The 23,846-nt window shown below is 38.2% G+C and overlaps 1 protein-coding gene and 1 long non-coding RNA gene across 2 annotated transcripts; one reads left to right on the top strand and one right to left on the bottom strand.

Moving 5' to 3' along the window:
* Positions 1-1,679: 1,679 nt before the first annotated feature.
* LOC109198678 (sterile alpha motif domain-containing protein 9-like) lies at positions 1,680-23,180 on the bottom strand. The gene is made up of 3 exons (XM_019354084.1): positions 23,102-23,180; positions 2,327-4,834; positions 1,680-1,791 (listed from the first exon to the last, which is right to left on the bottom strand). Exons 2-3 carry the CDS (start codon positions 3,147-3,149, stop codon positions 1,787-1,789), a joined length of 828 nt encoding a protein of 275 aa, XP_019209629.1. The 5' UTR covers positions 3,150-4,834; positions 23,102-23,180; the 3' UTR covers positions 1,680-1,786.
* Positions 15,081-21,810, top strand: LOC109198679 (uncharacterized). The gene is made up of 4 exons (XR_003215002.1): positions 15,081-15,303; positions 17,079-17,111; positions 21,095-21,254; positions 21,471-21,810. It is a non-coding gene; the product is annotated as an uncharacterized LOC109198679 (long non-coding RNA).
* Positions 23,181-23,846: the final 666 nt, after the last annotated feature.

Here is a 23,846-nt window from a genome sequence, read left to right as displayed (position 1 = left end):
ACTTTTTTATATCGTAAGATATAAAAAAGTTGAGAAAACTCCAACAATCAGATGACCCCTCATGAGCAAGTGCTTTGACAACAGTGTAGAGGAAATACCCCTGTAAAAGAAGAAACCTCTAGCAGAAACAGTCTCAGGGAGGGGCAGCCACCTGCCCCTCCTCATCTGCCCCTCCCAGCATTTTGTCATATCCATCCATCCGTCCATCCATCCATCCATCCATCCATCCATCCATCTTCTTCTGCTTATCCGGGGCCGGGTTGCACAGGGCAGCAGCCTAAGCAGCACGTCATCGTGGTGGAGGGGTTTGTGTGTCCCAGGGATCCCAGGGGCTATGTTGTCCGGGGGCTTCTGACCCCTGGTAGGGTCTCCCATGGCAAATTTGTCCTGGGTGAGGGACCAGACAAAGAGCGATTCAAAAGACCCTTATGACCCTTAAGAGAAAACCATCGAGGGAACAGTTCACCCTGCCCACGATAGGGTTACTGGGACCTCCCCCCCATGGATTAAAGCCCATCCACGGGGCCTGGCTGGGCACAGCCCGAAAAGGGGACATGGCCCCATCCTTCTGCAGGCCCACCAACCGCAGGAGGCACTGTAGGGGTCGGGTGCATTGTGTGCCAGGCGGCGGCCTGACGGACTGATCCCTGGCTACTAAGACTGGCAAGCATTTTGTCATATTTGAAATATAAATCTAATATATGATGTTTCCTAATGTAATTTTCTGCAAAATACAGAAAGATTTTTTAATGTTGTAAATAAAATAATCCATAATTATGTGGATATAAATATTTGATCGTGTACATAATAAGTTAATACTGCTTTGTACTATAAATTATAGTGTACACCCTACACTATAATTTTTTTCTTGCCTGCCTTCTGTTCTGTGTTTAAAATCTCAGTGCTTTTCTGTCTTTGTGCAACCCACCTCCTTCTCATCTTCATCTTCACTACAAACAGCATCAAATATAACAGATTGTAAAGGTATGCCAAGGCTATGAATACTTTAAAACTAATGCAAAACTATGAGTGTACACTTAAAACAAGTAATTGTTTCACCCTAACTAACACCCAGTAAATTTATGTAAACTGTTATGAGACAATGATTGCCATGTATTATAACTTTAATATTGATTCAGAACTCAAACGTACAGATTCAGCACTGCAAAAAACAACAACAACAAAAACAAATCAGTATTCATCCTAATTTAAGAAAGTTAAAACTACAGCCATAATTAAGAACTGATTACAAAAGTGAAAATAAAGCATTGTAACAAAATGAAAACTTAAAACCCTTCTGTATTAAATATAGAATAAATCTAAAACAAAACCATTTTCAAAATCAATCAAATCAAATCTTTCATAAATGTCACAAACCCATAAACAAAATATTAAGTAGATACTATGCAAACAAGTTTTGGGAACTAAATTTCCTCTAAGAGTCAGAAAGTCTGTTATTTAATCCGAGGTTTTAGCAGGGAGTACATATTCTAGTTTATTCAATGTAGTGTTTATGTAGAGTAAATATGTTCAAATTAAATGCAGAATATTTCTCTAAAACTAAAGTTATGATAACACATACATCTTCCGCACTGGTTTTCAAAGTTAGAGCACATATTTCCTTTTGTTTTTTCTATGTGAACACATAAATGCCAAAAAAAAAAGAGTCTGGGATTCTCCTTCCCATGGGGATATTGAACAAGATTAACAAACTTTAATGTCCCTTATTGTCTTTGGTATCTTTCACATCATTGGTCAGAGTGGTCCCACAGTGATCCACGCTACTCTAATCTGTGAAAATCAGTAAACATAAGATGAATTGAAAAACACAACAATGGATGTGCGGGGTACAAAAAAAAAAAGTTATTTCACAATATGCAATGGTGTATACGGGCTAGATATCATGTGTTAATAAACATATTTACATTACGTGTTAATATATAGCACTTGCTGCGACTTGATGTCCAATGTTTAATCTTTCTGCTTATATATAAAAAAGTCGTCTGTTTGGTATTTGTTTCCTTCCAATCATATTCTTTTCCCATTAAGCTCAGGATAAAAGTAATATGTAGAGGACAGGGCTTTTATTTTTAACCTGTGTACCAACATTCATTAGGAGAGCAATTTCCTGGACTTGCTGGTTGTTTTGGAAATGAAAACATGATGTTGGTGAAACTGGTAGTTTTACAAAATGTGTTTCGAAAAGAATCTTTCGACATGAAAAATTATCTCTTCATGACCATAATATGACCATGGCCACTATAGAACTATAAACTAATAACAAGCAGCCACAGTTTACTGTAGTTTCACTGTTATGCTTTCTTACCTGTGTCTGCAGTTTTACTCTGAATGCCAAAGGCCACAGGACCTCTGATGGTAAATCCAAGGTAAAAGGTAACTGAGCGTGGTTTCCAAATTTTGTTTCTCACATTGGCATCCATCTCAATCTCTTTGCCACCAACTCTTGTATACACTTTGTAGTTTCTTACTTCTCCATCAAGTCTGAGAAGGAGCTCTTGAACACCAGGATTTCTGAAGATCTTTTCATTCTTCCAGTTATCGCTCGAATCTGGTCTCACTTTCAGATGTTTCTCAATAACATCTCTGTGAACAATTCTCTTCAGACCTTCACCTTTCCCAATGAAAAACACAGGAAGGAGGTATCTGTTTCGAAAGTACTTCTTATATGCATTTTCATAAGACTTGTACATTTTCTGAGTTAACTCACTGAGGTCATAATCACATTGGCCTTGATTTTCAGGCCAGTTCCAGAGGAGGGCGAACATGTGCAGCTCAGGTGGGTCTGTGTCACTCGGGGGCATTTTAAGCTTAAATGATGTCAGGATGTTGTTGACCAGAGCTGTCTCTGAATCCGCATTTGGACACATTTCTTTACACTTTGTAGATATGTCTTCGAGCTGTGATTGAGTGTATTGTTTGACAAGAAATGACAGTACTTCCACAGACTTGTCATCTAGGTTTCCCTCATGAAACATCTGGATGAGTTGTTTTGCAGTTGTGTCTCCAACATACGTCTTGTAGCACTCTGAAGTGTCTTTAGATATATATTCAGGACCATCTTTCTCCGTGTTAGGCTTTGAGTAAGTCTGAAATTTTTCCAAAAACATGCATTTTTTTCTCAATGTCATCTCGCAGGCTTACTAGGAGTTCATTGAATCTTTGGAGTTTGTTGTCTCCAAGTAATTCGAGGACAGAGCCCAGCGATACTGTTTTGGTGAGAACTTCTTCCCAGGTTTCATTTTGACGAACAAGTTTGTAATACAGAGTTTTGCAGACCTGCAGGTAACCAAACTGCCCTCTGAAGTTATAAAAAGGTGAAACTTTTATATTGCCATGTTTTTTCATGTCTGGTCCATCCTCATCCTCAGCAAGTTTTTCTTCATCTTCAAAAGCTTTAATGGCTTTTTGGGCCAGTCTCAAAATGTCTACTGGTTCAGAAACCTCATTGTTCTTTAGGTGGTTCTTATGGACTTGGCCAAGTGTGTCAGCAACAAAAGAATTTTGAGGATCTCTTTCTATTGTTCTCTGTGCCCACATTTCTGCCTGATTGTAGTCTTTTAGTTCTATATAATAAAAACGAGCAAGAGTTTGTGAAAAAATTGGATTTTGATCAAATGTATTTGAGGCCATCTTTAAAACTGTTGCACACTGCTCTTTCCCCTCCATCTTTTCAATGTCTAGAATTAGTCCAGAAAACATTCCATGTTTAATGTCTGTGCTGTTGACTTGGTCCTCTTCTTTTTTGATTTCTCTTTTGGTTAACATGTCTTTGACAAAACCAAGCAACCACAGAGGAATCGGATCTCTGCAAAAATTGTTCACGAAGTTTCTTGTTTCATTTGATCCTCCAGTGAAAGGTCATCGTAGTTTTCATGTCTGAGGAAGTCCAGGCACTGAGACTCCAGGAGATATGACCCTGGCACATAGGCGTTCAGCAGTGATAGGAAGGCAGCAAGCTGTGTCTTCTGAGGTTTATTTGTTTTTTTTTCTGCTTTCTAATGCAGCACATGCCTTCCTGACGTAGTCCTTAGAGAAATTACTTTGCATTATGTTAAAGCCATGAAATTGTTCACATTTAGCTTTGTACCTTTTTTGAAGTTCTTCCTTTTTCTTATCAAATTTTTCCTTCTCACTGTCTGAGAGTGTGTTCTTTAGGACAACGTGGTCACTCTGTTGAGGTGCATTGTTTCTCACACAGCTGAGGAAAATGACTACAGGCATATGAGTAACTATCTTCTGCTCAGCAACTGACATCATAATGCTGCTCTGGAGATCTTCCAGGATTTTCTCATCATCCACTAACAACAGCACAGTGTTCTGGTTGTTTCGTCTGCCTGCTGTGAAAAGTTGGACAACCTCTTTTGCAACTTTTGCCATGTCTGAGGTGGAGCCAGTTAAAACAGCACACCTGAAGGTTTTTTTCAAGTCCCACATCACCTGCATGGCCATTGTACTTCCCCCACATCCTGGTTGGTGTGTCAGTTTTACAGTTGATATCCCTGGAAATTTTCTCTTTTTCTGAATTTGTTCCCTAAGTTTCTCATATCCATCTCTTTTGATAAAAGCAGTCCCAAGGGACTCTGCCTGTTCACTGATGTAGAAGTTTAACCACTGAGGTGGGGCCCCTCTGTAGAAATTCTCTTCTGTCTTCCCTGTGAGTGCTGGATCCAAAATTTCTCCTTCAAACTGATTTGCATGGAGAACATCCAACATTGTGCAGGAATCTCTGAATTCACTCCCTACATATACTTCCCCACCTTTAGCAGTAGACAGGGCTGGTGTGTTTGCCATCTTCAGCTTTAGCTGTCCTGTGCTGTAATAAGTGTTAGAAAATGAAAGTAATTTAGTTTGAACTGGTCTTTGAGCCTAAAGGAGTAGTCCAGATAGTAGCAGACACAACCTTAATAAGAGTTTTGTATGCTGGGGTTGCACACTGACCCTATGAAATGTGAATCACTTGTATATGAAGCCACAATATCAACCCCTAAATTTACCTTCATGCACAAAACATTCACTCACTGACTAGATTTTCAGGTACACCTGTTCAACTGCTTGTTAAAATGAACATCTTGTCAGCTAATCACATGGCAATATCTCAATACATTGTTGTATTTATAAAATCTTAAGGAATCTCCTAAACCCTGGAATTATTCCATGTGCAACTACAGAGTGACTGTACTATCTGCAGCACTCTTTATGTCAAGACATACATTTATAGCACCACCACTGCTGGACTGGCCATCGGGCATACCGGGCATTTGCCCGGTGGGCCGCTGGCGATTTTTTGTTTTTATGGGCCGATGGACTTTTTTTTTTTTTGGAAGGGTATATATATAATGAAAGGTGTTGGATTGGCCAATTGGTCATGATCGACTCTGGGCTGGACCAATTACAGCCTAGGAGGCCGGATGCACCCTCCCCCTTGTTTAGCAATCTTATAGACGAACTAAAGAAAATGGAGAACAAAAAAAGGAAAGGAGGTGTTTATGAAAATATCACTAAATCTGTCATTTATTAATTTTAATATTAATTAATGATCATGTCTCACCTCTAGTGTTCTTGGTCTTAATTTAAGGTTTTTCCTATAGCGATTGACAGATCACGTGACTTTCGTGCATTGCTTGCCGGGAACTCGAGGCAAAACAATCCAAGTACCGCATCAAATGCAAGCATTTGCAGCACCGCAAAACGTTCATTCTCCGGTTCCAATACCTTCCTGGTTTTTCTTTGCCGCACAAAAAAGGAATGTACAAAACTAAGGAGAATAATGCCGGTCCGTACAAAGACAGACGAAAAGGCAAAGAAAAGATACGAGGAAAAAATCAAAGGAGTGAAAGAGTCAGACCCTTACGAGCACACAGAGTGGACAAAAGATGTTAGCCTGCTGCCCAACTTTCACCACGCTCAGATTTATAATTGAGTCATTCCACGAAAATGGCACAATTTGAGTCCCTCTCACCTCTTATGGTGTATTTCATCTATTGGGTCACCAAACTTTCAATTTAAACAGCTTTACATATATATTAAAATGTACCCTTTAATACAGTGTAAAAAATTGAACTAATTTTTAATTTTTATCTTTTTATGCTAAATAATACAGTTTTTTCATTTGACACCACCTGTTTTGTCATGTCCCTCATGGCCTTGATGAAAGTTTACTTTGAAAATACCAAATAAAACTTTTTAAAAAGTCAATAAATTTTGATATCAACCTAAACATCTATTTGTGCTCTTTTGTTGTTAATATTTCTTTTTTTCAAATTTAATTGTTAATTATTCATTAAAATCACAATTATTCCTGTACCTGACTAACCCCTCAACCCCGTTACACAAATGATCCCACCCCCATAAATACAATGGTGTGATCCAGAATTCCATATACATCAGGAAGTGACATCACTGAAGTCTTTTGGACAACAGGACCACAGAGACAGGCAAGTTGCTCCCATCTTTTCCTTTATTTTAGTCATTTATCTTGTGATATTGTGGTCGTCAACCTCAATGACTCAACACCGTAACATGAAAAAAAGATAGAAAACTATTACTTATGAAAAAGTTTTTTGTTAGTTCATGAATATATGGTGATTTTGAATTTCATGGATGCCATGTGCTCTCTGTCTGGTATTCACTACATTAAGCAGCGGCCAGTTTGTGCAAAAATCTCAACCCCGTCACACTCAACCCTGTTATGTTTTTGATTGTAACGGGGTTGTGAGATTGTGATGGGGTTGAGATTTTAATACTTTGGTTGTTAAGTTATCCAATTATTTAAATTAATTATTATTATATTCAGTCAACATTCTTATACTGCATGCATGCTGAATGTGATTTATGTTCCATGTTAAGGATGCAAGTAAGATGGCACCAACAACAGCAGCAGAAAGGCAAAGGAAGTATCGTGAACGCCTTAAAGCTGATCCTGAAAGAAGGGAGAGATATCTGCAGACTGAGCGTGAGAGATGGAGAAAGAATGTAGAGGCAGGGAAGAAGAAAGCAATTAATGAACTGAGTAAAAGAGAACAGCGTAAGAAAAGAAAAATGTGGAGAGCAGCTTACCATAGGAGCAAGGAGAGGAAAGAAGTGCTCAAGAACTTGAGCACTCCTCCACAGAGTCCTGATCAGGGAGATCACCCAGAGCAGCCTTCACAGCCAAGATCTTCAAGGTTAGGGCAATGGGTAGTTAACAGTGTTATAGTGAAAATGTCATTTTATGTCACTTTCACAATGTCATTTTAGAAACAGGGAGGGCAGGAGGAAAAATGCATAATTTTCCAAACCCAAATCAACTTTTATTGCTTTATTTTATAGGCAACGTCTGGTGGCTCGGAAAAAGTACAGAACAGAAAAAAATAAGCTCAAGAGGCAAATAGCGGAACTCCAGGAAAAACTTGAAAAAGAAAGAAAAAGCAAAGAAAAATACAAAAAAAGGTGCCAACGTTCAAAGAAATTTTCGGATTCCCCACAGTCGAAAATAACACGACTCACTTCACATTGCCCCGTTAACCCCCAAATAAAAAAAACCTTACTTTTCCATGAATCACTCATTGAAGATATTAGGAATAAATACAAAAAAGCCACCAAGGACAGAGAAAGGCAGCTGATTGCCAAAGTCGCGACAGGGAGAATTATAAAAAAATACAGGTTGCAAAAGTTTGCAAGTGACTCCCTCGGATTTTCAAACAAGAATTTTAGACATCATGACAGTCTTCATTTTGAAAGAAAGAGGACCAGCAGGTTCACTGAAGACTTCAAAAAAAGAATCAAGGCATTCTATCTCATGGATGATGTGAGTAGAATGACCACAGGAACCAAACAAACACTCACAAAGAACAAATTAAAAATGCAGAAGAGGTTCCTGATGGACACAATGGAAAATATCCACAGAAGATTTTTGGCAGAAAACCCAGACCAGATGATATCCTATTCCCTTTTCTGTCATCTTCGCCCCTTTTGGGTTGTGAATCCAACACTCTCTGAACGTGACACATGCATGTGTAAGTTGCATGAAAATCTCAGCTTTCTGGCAGTGAAGCTCCGTCATTTGAAACTCATTGAGACTGCCAACATTGAAGAGTTGATAGAGAAGGTTTGCTGCAACTCATCCAGCAAGAGTTGCATGTATGGAGAGTGTGTCCATTGCAAGGACAAAACCGTCCACATCACAAGTGCATACAACAGCACCACAACCACATCATTTACCCAGTGGGTAACAGAGGAGAAGGAGATAGACATAAAGGGAGAAAAGGCAACTGTCAAGGTGACAGTCAAAAAACCTGTGGAGGGCACACAAGAGGACCTCATTGAGCTCTTCCAGAGCTTTGTAAAGAAATTTAAAATGCATCACTTTAATATCAAGCAGCAGTATGCCTTCTGCCGTGAGCTGAAGAACAACATGTCAGGGGAGGAGGCTTTGATACATGTTGACTTCTCAGAAAACTACAGTTGTAAATACAGTTCTCAAGTTCAGGCGGTCCACTTTGGGGCTTCACATCAGCAGGCCACCCTTCATACTGGTGTGTTGTATGTTGGTGGACTCTCAGAGCCTGTGTGCTTTAGCACCATCTCCCCCAGTAGACATAAAGGCCCTCCAGCAATATGGCAGCACCTAAATCCTGTGTTAGATTACCTTCAAGGCCAACATCCAGAAGTGTCTGTGCTGCACTTTTTAAGCGACGGACCCTGTACGCAATACAAACAACGAGGAAACTTCTACCTTTTCACTACAGAACTGGACAGAAGAGGATTCAAGGCTGGTTCTTGGAATTTTTTCGAGGCTAGTCATGGAAAAGGAGCACCAGATGGTGTCGGGGGAGCCTTAAAAAGAGCAGCTGACATGATGGTAGCAAAGGGGCATGACATCCCAGATGCAGAAGAGTTATTCAGGGCCTTGTCTGAAACAAACACAAGTGTGAAACTGTTCTTTGTGAAACGTGAAGATGTTGAGGAAGCTATGGAGAAAATGCCGAAGCAGATACCAGCTGTTCCTGGAACCATGAGAATTCACCAGGTCGTTACTGTAGCTCCAAGAGAACTGATGGTTCGTGATGTAAGCTGCATGTGCACAACACGGAAGCAGTTTAACTGCAAGTGCTTCAACACCCAGTGTTTCACTTTTGGCCAGACGAAATCTGTATCACAGACAGGCAGTGGGGGAAATCCAGAAAAAGAAATCCAGTGGGAAAGTCCAGAGCTGATTGGTAAATGGTGTATTCTCAGATATGATGATGATTTGTATCCAGGCATCATTCTAAACATACAAACAACACAAGTCCAGGTCAAATGCATGCATCGTGTTGGGTCAAACCGATTCTTCTGGCCGCATCAGGATGATATCCTCTGGTACCTGTTTGATGATGTCCTTGAACTCATTCCACCCCCACAGGCTGTGACAAGGCGCCATGTGGAAGTCTTGAAAGAGGTGTGGAACCGACTCACAAGATGAATTCATGAAACAACCAGCAGATTCATGCATATATACAGACACACAAACCTATGCAAGCACACACATGCAAAAACACTCTGACACAGACACAGGCACTGATACAGACAGACACATTGAAATCGTTAACTGATTATTATTGTTATTACTTCAACCAGTTCATCAAGTTCAATTGTATGTTATCGGAGCAAGGATGAGGTGACTTTTAGCACACCTCATGAGGCTCTCTTATGCATAGACACACACACACACACACACACACACACACACAAACACACTCACATACACAAACACACACACACACGCATTATGTTACATTTGAGCAATTCACTTTACAATGTTTGTTAGTTGTTAATATGCTGTTGTGGTTGTTTTTACTTGAGATTAATAAAACTTAATTCTACTGCAATTTGTATCTGGTGTCCTTCCTGTGGTTACATGGTGAGATATAATGCTAATGGAAAGCCCTATACATTGAATTTAAGAGTAAACAACTGTTTATATGTAAAGCTGTATTTGTCTCTTCAACCCTGTTACCATCTTCAACCCTGTTATGCTAGTCTCAACCCCGTCACACCTACATTTTTATATATAATTTTCTTAAAATGTTGAAAAAAATAATTTAATCTTTGCTGATTTCTGTCTAAAATATCGAGTGCTATCATATGATCATTGATTTAGATTATAATTCTTAGTTAAACTAAATTTTTGATGAAAAATGACAAGATTGCTTTCACTCATTAATACATTTCAGGATTTAAGAGAGTAAAAATGTGTGATTTTATGTCATTTTTCTATGTAAAATTATTGAATTAGTATGGGTGACATCTAACTAATGCAAACATATTGATTTCTTTAGAAATACATTTTATGATAATATTCAGAGAGCCTCCAAAGTGTCCATAACAGGGTTGAAGAATTACAGTCACTACATCTTAAAAATATGATCAATAATAAAAAAAAACTAATGCCTGAGATGGGAAAATGCATTTTTCTGATAGTTAAATATATCCTTAATGATGTGGGATATACATATAAATAATACATTTTGGTAAAAAATGTGAAAACACCCAAGTCCAATTTTAACCATTCTCGTGGAATGACTCAATTATACGGTTCTTGGAGTGAGTGCATACACTCATGAAGTTTTTAGTAACTTCAGGTCACTGCAACAAGCCCAGGTACAGTTTACCGACGGATGGGTCCAGGACCTTGAAATGCACCTGTAGAACGAAAGACCATCGTACAAACAAAGGTAAGTTTACCAGTCTCACAAATCGTCGTCATAAATACACAATCGTTAACCGTTTATTAATATAACCTTTGAGCTCAACGGTAATTAATTTGTAGTGGAAATAATTTCTGGTACGCATTACAGAAATGTAGCAGTGACAATAATATTGTATGCTGTAATCGCACTGGACAATTAGTGATACAAAACAACTGTTTTATCCTGTGAATAAAAGTATATGTTTTTGTCAATGTACCGTGGTAATAACAGAAGCGAAACGCAATATTGTGTCAGAACAATTCACTATTTATGCACAATAAATAAAGGAGCATACAGCAACAATTTCTGTTCAGCGCCAGACTTGCTTGTAACCTATATCACCAATTATGTTAAGAAAAGTGACGTATTAACTACTACAAAACACTGACCTTTGTGGGAATGCTTGGAGCAGACTAACATCCCAGCCAACATGTATATATGGGCCCCACCTGGTTTTTGCTCGGGCTGGATGGGTACCATGTGGGCATGGGCTCAAACTGGGCTTTTTGTATGGGGCCTACTTGGGTTCTTCACATTAAACCTGTATGGGCAATCCCAAGTGGGCAATTTTAGTAGGTCCTAGCTGGGTCAAACATGGGAAACACTTAACTTGGTCCAAAATGGGAAACACATGTAGGACCCACTTGGGTTTTCCACCTGGGATAGACATGGGCAAACACAGTCATTTAAGGATAGGCTTTTGTTGTGTGCCCCAGGTGGGGCAAAGTGAGGTAATCAATATATGTTTTAGTATCGATGACACAGGTGGGGCCCACCTGGTCAAACTATTCAATTCAATTCAATTCAATTTTATTTATATAGCGCCAAATCACAACAAAAGTCGCCTCAAGGCGCTTTATATTGTACAGTAGATAGCACAATAATAAATACAGAGAAAAACCCAACAATCATATGACCCCCTATGAGCAAGCACTTTGGCGACAGTGGGAAGGAAAAACTCCCTTTTAACAGGAAGAAACCTCCGGCAGAACCAGGCTCAGGGAGGGGCGGCCATCTGCTGCGACCGGTTGGGGTGAAAGAAGGAAAACAGGATGAAAGACATGCTGTGGAAGAGAGACAGAGATTAATAACAGATATGATTCGATGCAGAGAGGTCTATTAGCACATAGTGAGTGAGAAAGGTGACTGGAAGGGAAAAACTCAATGCATCATGGGAATCCCCGGCAGCCTACGTCTATTGCAGCATAACTAAGGGAGGATTCAGGGTCACCTGGTCCAGCCCTAACTATATGCTTTAGCAAAAAGGAAAGTTTTAAGCCTAATCTTGAAAGTAGAGATAGTGTCTGTCTCCCGAATCCAAACTGGAAGTTGGTTCCACAGAAGAGGGGCCTGAAAACTGAAGGCTCTGCCTCCCATTCTACTTTTAAATACTCTAGGAACAACAAGTAGGCCTGCAGTGCAAGAGCGAAGTGCTCTAATAGGGTGATATGGTACTACAAGGTCATTAAGATAAGATGGGGCCTGATTATTTAAGACCTTGTATGTGAGGAGCAGGATTTTGAATTCAATTCTGGATTTAACAGGAAGCCAATGAAGGGAAGCCAAAACAGGAGAAATATGCTCTCTCTTTCTAGTCCCTGTCAGTACTCTTGCTGCAGCATTTTGGATTAGCTGAAGGCTTCTCAGCGAGTTTTTAGGACTTCCTGATAATAGTGAATTACAGTAGTCCAGCCTGGAAGTAATAAATGCATGAACTAGTTTTTCAGCATCACTCTGAGACAGGATATTTCTAATTTTAGAAATATGGGTCACACATGGGCAAATGCAAGTCAGACCCTGAAAACATGTCTATGTGGGCCCCAGGTGGGGCAAAGTGAGGTAATCAATATATTTTTTTAGCACTGATGACATAGGTGGGGCCCACCTGGTCAAACTATATGGGTCGCACATGGGCAAATGCAAGTCAGACCCTGAAAGCATGTCTATGTGGGCCCCAGGTGGGTTATGTTAAGTTAATATGGGCATATATTTTATGTGGGCTCAAGATTGTTTAGTATATATGGGACCCACTTGGGTTTCTCACATTAAAGCCATATTGGCAAAACCAAGTGGAAACATATAGTAGGTCCTGGCTGGGTCAAACATGGGAAACACTTCACTTGGTCCAAAATGGGAAAGACATGTAGGACCCACTTGGGTTTTCCACATGGGTTAGACATGTGCTAACATAGTCTTTTAAAGAAAAGCTGCTGTTGTGTGCCCTATATGGGGAAAAGTGAGGTAATCAATATATTTTTTAGCACTGAAAACACAGGTGCGGCCCACCTGGTCAAACTATATGGGTCACACATGGGCAAATGCAAGTCAGACCCTGAAAACATGTCTATGTGGGCCCCAGGTGGGGCAAAGGTGAGGTAGTCAATATATTTTTTAGCACTGATGACACACGTGGGGCCCACCTGGTCAAACTATATGGGTCGCACATGGGCAAATGCAAGTCAGACCCTGAAAACATGTCTATGTGGGCCCCATATGGGTTATGTTAAGTTAATATGGGCATATATTTTACGTGGGCTCAAGATTGTTTAGTATATATGGGACCCACTTGGGTTTCTCACATGAAAGCCATATGGGCAAAACCAAGTGGAAACATATAGTAGGTCCTGGCTGGGTCAAACATGGGAAACACTTCATTTGGTTCAAAATGGGAAGCACACGTAGGACCCACTTGGGTTTTTCACTTGGGTTAGACATGGGCAAACACAGTCATTTAAAGAAAAGCATTTGCTGTGTGCCCCAGGTGGGGCAAAGTTAGGTAATCAGTATATATTTTTTAGTACTGATGACACAGGTGGGGCCTACCTGGTCAAACTATATGGGTTGCACATGGGCAAATGCAAGTCAGACCCTGAAAACATGTCTATGTGGGCCCCATATGGGTTATGTTAAGTTAATATAGGCATATATTTTACGTGGGCTCAAGATTGTTTAGTATATATGGGACCCACATGGGTTTCTAACATTAAATCCATATGGGTGGGCATCCAATGTAGGTCCTAGTTGGGTCAGTGATGGTAAATGTGTACATTGGTTCAAAATAGTAGCACATGCTTATGTGAGGATTCTTCTTCTGTGAAGAGCCTGAGAAAGTGTTATTTGAATAAAGGAGGATTTATTCCAAACAAGCCCATCACAGATTGCACACAACCCAGGGAGTTCTGAAAGTCAAATTGTAAAAAGAATCTCAAAAGAAAGTATGAACATAACTGTCTTTTATAACCTGCAGACGGCACCCATGGGGTACCATTCTCTAACGAATCACCCTAACTTTAACATATTTGGCACAACCTCAGTCTATCACTTTTGCTATCCTTACGGTCAGATGTTCTTTACCCTTCATTTTTGACCCTCTCAGTATTTAGCCTTGGCTAGTGAATGTACTTAAAGTCCACGTTGAGACCTCAAGATGTTATGTGTTATCAGACACTACAACCCAGCTGTCAAGTGAGACTATAGGAACTTTGATGTTTTTGAACATTCAATGTTACTCAAAACACTCTGCACACTATTCCAAAGAACTGGTTTGAAACTGGTTACTTTTTAATTTTAGATTTCATTTTAAGTACTTAATTTGAACTTTCAGCGCTCTGCATGGTGAGGCTCAGATAAGATAAAATAAGGACTTCATGATTCTTCTTAGGTAAATTCACTTGTCACAGCAGCAATAATAAGTGATTAAAACGGACACAAGAGTAGAAAAAAAGAAAAGCAAAAAATACAAATAAAAAACCCAAGATAAAAGTGAATTACACAGACAAAATCCAGATTTGGCATTTGCAAATTAAGGATTACTGGTTGTTCAAACAATTAAGACTATTTACTTGAGCAAACATGCAATTGAGGATTTTTAGTAGATCAGAGACACTCTACTGTATTAGAGAAAAGACAGTTAGCTACATGGAAGTTGGAAGTTTTGGTTAATCAGATCCAGTAAAGCTCCTGAAGTATATTACCGATCTGTTAAAATGTTACTCTTCAAACTTGTGACCTCAGATTATATAACCAGAAATTATTTATATTTTCTTTGAATTATTGGAAAGGAGAGGGAATGGGGTCTTTCAAGCAGTCACACTTCAACTGTGAAACTCCCTTGTCCTTATGGTGTATTGACACTATTGAAACTTTTCAAAAGCAGTCTAATGTTAGAAGAGCTTTTAGGTAAACTGTTATTCTTCTTCTTATCATTATTATATATTTTATTAATTATATTTTTATTATGATGTTGATTTGGGTGACAATTATTTGATAAATATTATGTATTAATTTTTCAAACAAATTAACCATCCCTATGCTTAAATAAATAAAATTGTTCTTTTAAACTTGTGCATTGTTTGACTTTTAAAATTTTTGTATCAGGTGTAAAATGACTTTTTAAATAAAGTTGTTTTTAATGTGAGCAGCTCCTATTGGCTCGTTTAAAAAGAGGGAGGAGCAGATTGCACGGCCTAGCGTCTAGTCTTCGCGGTCTTTCGTCAGTTGCGCCTTTTCTCTCCCTGGTGTTTGAGAACGTGGAGGACAAAAGGATACCAAAGAATCGAAAACTATGACAAAGGTAAATACTTAAAGTTTTCTAAGTTTTCATCAATGGTTATTTTAGTAACTTTCTACAGTCGTCCTAAACGGTAATAGGGGGAGAAGCATAACATCTTTAGCTAGCAGGTAGAACTGGGTTAATTTACTGCATTGTCTTTGGCAAACATAATTTAAAGTTAATTACAAAACTCTTACTGCCTATATTCTACTCGAAAAAATTCATCTTATCTTATTCTGTTTTTATTGCGCCATTCTCTCTGTTTTTGAATTTACATATTATAACGTACACGGCAGTTTTTTTTTCTGTGCTTCTGCAACTGTTTCTTAGGTTTTCCTAAAAGGTTTTTGTAATTAATTAAAAAAATATATATTATTTTTTGGGGCTTTAGTGGATTCCTGCTCAGCTAACTCGGCCATTATGCACTACCCAGTAAACAAAATGGCTGAACAGTATCTTAAATGTTTGAACATGAGCTAGTCATACCATGTCACGTAATATTCATGTGCAGTGTAGCAAGCCCACCTTATAGGGGTGTAAAAAATGAGGTGTATGAGGTTATTGTTTAAATTACAGGAGTAGATGCCTGCAGCTGAAACAGTTTTCTGATCTGAACGTGAACCTACTGGTCACGTTTACGGTAATGTTACCAGATATGCATTGTACTATAGGAAAACGGTGGTGGATCAGTGTGCAAAAAGCCCCCAAAAGAAACACACAGCTTCTTTAGCTCAAACACTGTCTGATCTCTTAGATACTGTGCTGTTCCATCTAGTTATTGGTTACTGAGAAATGTTAGGTTATTAATTAATTAAGAGAGTGCAGCTGTTCAGATCAGATGGTGAAGTAGGAAAATGCAGAACATGTTACTATAGCTGAATGCTGTGTAAAAATACTAGTAATAAATCTAACTCCCATTTATGGCTTTTACTACTGTGGGGCTAAATAAAAAATTACAGACATAATGAAATCTGCTACACTTTACAAAGCTTAAGTTTAAAACAATTATTATATATTAAGCATTTTTTTGCTCTTTTTTTAATTCTTTTTGCTAATAATGGACTCAATTTTATTATCAAGTTCAAAGACCTATTAAACTTTTAAACCATTAAATCCAGGAAATTAGATGCCCGTAAATGTACGAGACCCTCTTTATGGCTAGTATCCCCAAATATTTAATAATTCTTTCTAAAAGTACACAAATTTTGTTCTTTTCAATTAAATAGTGCATGTTTAATGTATTCTTGAGCAGGTAAAAATTCCACTAAATTAGTTTTTGCATATTTTTAAGTATAATCAAATTTTTAGAGTTTGCGAGTACTTTTAATTTGGAGATTTTGCCACTTGTTTTGAAGTTTGGATAGTGCTTTATAGTAATTTGTAAATGTTTTGAAGTCATCTGGCTTCTTAATAATTTAATAAAAAATTAACAAGCCATGTAATAATTTGTAAACCACTAGGGACCACTTATTACTATGTCACCAATTTTTACTTAAAGGAATTTAGGAATTATGTCTGTCAAGACATTTGTTCTGGCATAAGTCACCATTTTGATATATCTTCCTGTGACTTTAAAGTCTGTCAGCTAGTTAGATACATTTTTGCACTGCTAGTGTTTGCTGCTTGAATTAGTCAGTTTACCATATAAACACATGCAGTGCCTTTCAAACTTTTAATTACACTGTTCATTTTGTGCATTAGTAAGAGAATCTTTTATATTGAATTATCCTGGGAAAAAACGAAAATGTTTGTATTTTTTTCTCATGCACTTTCTTTCATTTCCTTATCACGTTTAGATTCTTCAAGATCACAAGCACCATCTTTAACATGTAAGTAACTTTCATATTATTTGTATTACTTATTATTATTATTATTATATTTGAAAAGTGATGGTCTTTGGGGCATCCTTGAAAGGAGGTGCATTACTTCATTTTTTTTTTTACTGGTATTCAGTAAAAAAGGGCACAGGAGGCAATGATCAATTTTAAAATTTAACATTTATTTAAATTTCCATCTTTTATGCTAACAATAATGCCAACAGTGTTCTCTTCACTTGTCCCACAACTCTGACAGTTTTGGTCCTCTGCTCTCCTCACAATTGGCTGATTTCCATCTGAGCTGCTACTGCAAACTGCATTAAATTGATTTTACATTGCCTTGTTATTCTAATCTTTATCTGCGTTTTGGACTACAAATATTCACACCTGCTGCTAGTAACCAGAGCTCACAAGAGTGCAAGGCGTGTAGTTCAATAAAGTGATCGATGTGTTCACTAGCTGATTTCAATAAACCGGTAACTTATCAAATCTATATTTTATAGGAAGTACATTACTGATAAAAGTGGTAATAAACACGGTAACCAAAAAAAATTTAAATTTCCTGTTATAAAAAAAAAATACTGCTGTGAGCTCGGTTTTCTAACACCAGGTGTGAACATCTACAGTCTTTAAGCTCTGGTAAAGATTTAAAAAATAAAAGCATTAAGTAACATAACATTAAACACTAAGTTAGTTTGATGGTGTTGACTGCAGCAGCTCAATGTTAATCAGCTGATTGTGATGGAAGCAGATGAGCGTTTTGTTGGTCGAAACGAAACGGCTCTTAGAGCCGACTCTTTGAAGTGAACAACGCGAGCGTGTTTTTTTTTTTCTCGCTTCACTCCGCACGCGAGCCTTGTGCTTTGTGCTGGGAAGAGGGGGGAGGGGCGGTAGTTACACTCGTAGTAGCACAGTAACAGAGCAGGAGGGAGAGAGAGAGAGAGAAAGAGAGCCAGGGACAACAACGTCACATTAGAAAGGTATAGTAATCATCCACAACTACTTTCAATTGCGGATGATAAAGGATTCAGAAAGTTTATTCATGCAGGCCCATATGACAGAGAATGTGCATCTTCTTTTTGTTTTCATATTTTAATTTGTATTTGTGTTGTGGTTTGCAGTGTTTTGTGTTGTTTCACTTTAAATTTGTTTAAAAGGAAAAAGCTGAAAATTTAAATAGTTAAAAGTTGAAATGTAAATAGTTGTTTTTTGTATTATATGATTTATTTATTACATTTTATGTGGAGTGAATAAATAAAAGTATATTTACGGTGCCTGCTAGAGACAAAGCACATACAAACCCCAAAACATGTAAAACAATTCCAAAACACGTAAAAACTCCATAGCATGTACAAACTCCGAAGCACTTACAAAACACAACAGAAGTGCTCCAGGATGCTAGGCACAGTGTTGAGCTTTTGTTACCTAGTGGCTACACAAGCCAGGAAGTACCAACGACCGGATTTGGTGTGTGGTAGTAACAGGTAAATGAACAGTTTTTGGAATTATTTGAATATATATGAGTGCTTGTGTATAAATACACAAACAATACACATATGCTTTCAATTGTGTAATTTAAGTGATCTAGGATCTAGGTAGCTCTGTTTTGGAAGTTCAGTTAATGCTAGAAATGTGTTTTAGGGTTTGTACGTGTTTTGTCTCTAGGGGCCACCGTATATATTTATATATAAACATATATAAATACAACCACGTTTCTTTTTTACATTAGTAATTCTTTTTGTGCATAATTTATATTGTTGTTAATAATAAATTAATTAAAGCAACAAAACAACCTGAAGAGCCGGTTGGGAGCCCAAAGAGCCGGCTCTTTTTAGTGAGCCGAGCTGAAAGAGCCGGTTCTCTAAAAAGAGCCGGAAATCCCATCGCTAGTTGTGTAATATGCTGGTATTGATATGATCAAAAATGAACTGAGTTGTTTCGTATTCTATAGAAATTGTACATCTAATTAATAACAAGGCTTTCTGCTGATGTTATTAATTAAAAATGTATTGTTTTATTTTAAGCAACAACTTTTAGCATGCAATCAGTCCATGCTGTACAGGACAGATTTGTAAACTGTGCATACAAAAATAGACTATTTTACAAAATTGCTCATTCAACAAATGTAAATCACAGCAGATTTTTTTGTTGTAGTGCACTGTCACAACTAGAAATGTGGGGGGAAGTCCTCAAAATTGAAGGCAGAACAGGAAAATACATGGAAATAACAATTTTCCTTTAAGCACATCAGTAAAGGTCGATCCAGATACTTGATAACTGTTGGTATAGGTATGACATGAATTTGAATCTCCATTATCACAGGTTTTAGTTGGGAGGGAACATGCAGATATACAGGAGGACTATAAACAGCAATTCCTATTGCATACAACTGTTTTAGAAAATACCAACAACACTGTTAATTTATCACTTGCTGGTCTATAGACTTTACAGTGTGGATGGATGGAAAATCCATCTGGCTCCACTCTGGCTGAATTGGTGCTACAAACAACTCTGCGCTCGGCTTTCCTGGCTGTGTGTGGATTTATACTTACACATCCAAATTTTGACCCTATTTTTCTTCCTTTCAGCTGATTGGTCAATTTCATGTCAATCACCAATTAAACAATCCAATCAGAGAACATCTCCAGAAGTTGATTCTGTTCATCTGGACGTAGCGTTTTCAGTGGGAGAAAATGCTGAAAGCACTACATCCAGATGAACAGAATCAACTTTTGGAGATTTACTTACCTGGATGATTGAGCATGCATCAAGACAATCAGACAACAGATAGGTTTGGCTGTTGGAGGGCTGCATTACGGAGCTTCAGGTCCTGGAAGAATAAATTCCCTTTTACATACCAGACCAGCATTTTTCTTCATTACCAAGAAGGAAAACAGTTTGTGCGTGTCAGAGTTCAGTGGTTTTTGTGTCACAGGGCTTATAATATGTGTATAAATCTGGCCAGGGACCATCACGTCACACTGCTATCATATTTTTCTGTTGCTATCATGTTTCTTTTCTGAGATGTTGTTACTTTTATGACAGATGTAACAAGAAATCTTCCAGAAAGTTAAATTTTTTATTCTAATCAAATATTTGATTCTGATAACAGATAAAGTTTTTTTTTTTAACTTTTGTTCTGCTATGATAGTTTATACAAATTTTGGCCAGTTCCTATTTATTTTAACCCTCAGACCCCAAAAAGTCACCAGCGACAGGTTTTTCCAAACCTGCCTCGTCAAACCTGAGCTCTACCAGGGGCCCAACACGCCTGGACTTTTAGAAGAAAAGAGATCTCCAAAAATAAACCACAGGGTCAAATACTTGATTTTGTTCAGTGTTTTAGAGTTATTAATTTGAATTGACTAATTTAAATATTTTATTCATGTACATTTTGATTGCCTTCAGTAAAAATGGCAAAATTTCAATTTCTTTTTTTTTTCTGTTATTAATCCTTGATTACATTCATATAGTATACAGTAGAGGAAAAAACCTACCAGATGTGTAAAGTAGTAGTAATACTGAAAAAAGGGACAAAAGCACACACAGTCACAGCTGATTTTATGACACTTTTACAGCTAAAACAATATATAATTCCGGTTATCCTGCGTAACATTATTGGGGATAAAGGGTTAAGGAACCGCAATTAATTTTTTTAGTTTAGCTTGTGTTTACTACCATATTTTTTTTATCACCACACAGTAAACATTAAGTAATATGTAAAGCGTCCATTTATCCTCCATTCCGGTCCATTATCTTAAGCTTAGGCTGCTGCCCCTCAACCCAATCCGGTACTAAGTAGAGAGGCCCAGACTTCGCTCTCTCCAGGCACTTGGGCCAAGGCAGTCCCAGGCCAGCCGAAAAACATTGTCCCTCCAGCATGTCCTGGGTGTTCTGGGTCTCTTCCTGGTGGGACATGCCCAAAACACCTCACCAGGGAGGCATCCTAACCAGATGCCATTATCTAATCTGTCCTTTTTGTATGTTCCCCTCAGGTTGCCATGGTAGCAGATACAGGGGGAACAAGTGTAGACGATGCCACAAGAAGGATGATGAAATTCCTCATATGACCTGAGCTGGCTGTGGAGTACAACATGCTTGGCCGACATGGGAAAAAAAAGTTCAGAGATTTACGTCTTTTTAATGTTGTGTATGGTAAGTTAGTTTCACTTGAGACATTTGAACTTTAGAAAACTAAACTTTTTTAATAAAGTGTTTGAAAGTGTAACTGAGATTGGTTATCATGCAATTTATATATATTTTTTGAGGCAATAAAGTGAAATAAACATTGTTCTTTGCAAATCATCACCAAATTAAGTAAGCTAAGATTAACTTTACTTTGGCTTGCCCATTTTTCTTCTTCATTTGCAGAGGCACTGAAGAAGAATTATTTAACATCAAAAGTCAACTTGCAAGAAGCAGAGAAGGCTCTCTCCAAGTGGTTCACTGGAGCTAAAGACAGAGGAGGACCGAGGGCTGCAAGGGTACAAAATAGACTTACGGCTCTGTAAAAAAACAAAAAAAGAAACCCTGCTGATTCAAGATAAGCTTTTGAGTTTTCCATCTGACTTTTTCTCACTGTTGCAACAGTTCCGAATATATAAGGAATTTTGATGTAGTTTGACATTTCTAGTTTTTTAAAAGTTTACGCACTTTGGAATACAGTTACGTAAAATCACAGTTGTTGGACAAAATAAATGTGAAAAATGTTGTTTTGTGTACCCTTGTGATTTTTGAAATGGTTTTATTTACAAACTAGTTTTTGTTTGTGGTCAGCTTTAATATATTTGGTGTCTTTGTGTCACAGAACCCGTATTAGCTGTCTGAAAAATTGATTTTGTGACTGTTTTACTACATGGGGCCCACTCAGTGCCAGAAATTAGCCAATTCAAACTAGAAGTAAGATGCAACTACAGAACCCACTGATAATGCCATTCCAACTTTTTAGCTCGTGTTTTCCTCATGTTGTACCCACTAAGAACTTGAAAGGTGGGGCCCGGGTGGGTTTCTGTGTACTTTGCCTAGTTGGGGCCCATTTAGTTCCCAGATTTTACCAATATAACACCGAGATGGGCTTTTAAAATGGGGCCATTATGGAACCCGCGGACAATCCCACTTAAAACCCACTTTTTAGCCTATGTGGTAACCACATGGTACCCACAAAAACTTGAAAGATGGGGCCCAGGTGGGTTTCTGTGTACTTTGCCTAGTTGGGGCCCATTTAGTTCCCAGATTCTACCAATATAACACCGAGATGGGCTTTTAAAATGGGGCCATTATGGAACCCGCGGACAATCCCACTTAAAACCCACTTTTTAGCCTTTGTGGTACCCACATGGTACCCACAAAAACTTGAAAGATGGGGCCCAGGTGGGTTTCTGTGTACTTTGCCCAGTTGGGGCCCATTTAGTTCCCAGATTTTACCAATATAACACCTATATGGGCATTTAATATGGGGCCATTACGGAACCCGCGGACAATCCTATATGGGGCCCATTTTTCAGCCCATTTCCAAACCATATGGGCCCCACATATAAATGTTGGCTGGGATGTGAGCTGGAGTGTTCTGAGACGTTATATTTGGTATATCCAGACCATCCGTCTGCTCTTACTTCGGAAACATGGCTTAAAAAATTTCTCTTCAACGACGTAATCCGATAAAAAAAACGATCTCTTTACCCGTCGGCTTCTCGTGGCTGTCATGCGACCGGCTATTGCAGTTAATAATACAACAGCTTCTTGCCATTTTTTGGGTTTCTTTTTATCGCTGTGTAACTGAGTTCAATTGAAAGCCTGCGTGCGCTAGTACCTCTTGCCTCAAGTTCCCATAATCCTTTGCGGTTTTACCCCTGAATGACGTCACATTTTCAATCTCTATCCTGGTGGGCCGGTCTCTAGCCAAAATGCCCGGGCCGATTTTTTGTCCCAGTCCAGCCCTGAGCACCACATTCATAAAAACCTTAGCATTGTTGCAGATGAACATTCATACAGATTTTTCTTACCTTGTCTTCCAGTTCTTGCAAATGTATCTGAGCTCCTCTCAAATGTTCTGCTCATCTGTGACTGGTAACTATGTTCTATAACCTGGGTACCAGGTAGCTGCTATATATAGTACAAAGCCACATGCCACACCCAGGGAGGATTTGTGGGTATATGTATACACCCACCAAAAGACCTGTAGGATGAGAAAATCAAAGTGAGTAGTATGCTATGATCAAAATGTGAGAAGGAATCATTATGGGTAATATATACTGTCACATAAAAAGGTAAATGGGAATTGGGTATATTTAAGATGTTTAGATGGAAGAAAATTAAGAATGAAGCTAATAAAGAAAAAATAGGGACTATGTTAAGAGTATATTATTGTATATTTGATGTCCCTGGAACTTCATGAGGAAGAATGTCTACAATGACTTAGGTTATTGTTTTCTAACTTTCTTGCAGCAGTATCTTTTTACTGCAAAGGTTGGACATTTCTGGTAAAGGGTGGGGTGAGTTCATATGAACAGAAATGTTACTGGCAACAGGCCAGTTACTTTCTTTACCCATAACTTTGTAACACAGTAAGTACAGTGTAAAAAATGAAGGTCAACTAGTAAATTTATTTAAAACTACGACTCAATTGAAAAAAAGTTCTATTAACATGTCATGTAAGGAATTTAATATTTTTGTTCTGTCTCATAATGAAACCTATCACTGCATTTCTTCAACATTGACTCTGACTGTCTCTGTAGGCCTGTCTGTCTG

The sequence above is a fragment of the Oreochromis niloticus genome, linkage group LG3 (genome assembly GCF_001858045.2).
Source record: "Oreochromis niloticus isolate F11D_XX linkage group LG3, O_niloticus_UMD_NMBU, whole genome shotgun sequence".
NCBI lineage: Eukaryota > Metazoa > Chordata > Actinopteri > Cichliformes > Cichlidae > Oreochromis > Oreochromis niloticus.
This window is presented reverse-complemented; position numbering and strand designations above follow the sequence as displayed.

Bases quoted from the DNA above. Each gene is read 5' to 3' on its own strand.
- LOC109198678 (XM_019354084.1), bottom strand. From the start codon at position 3,149: ATGACATTGAGAAAAAAATGCATGTTTTTGGAAAAATTTCAGACTTAC.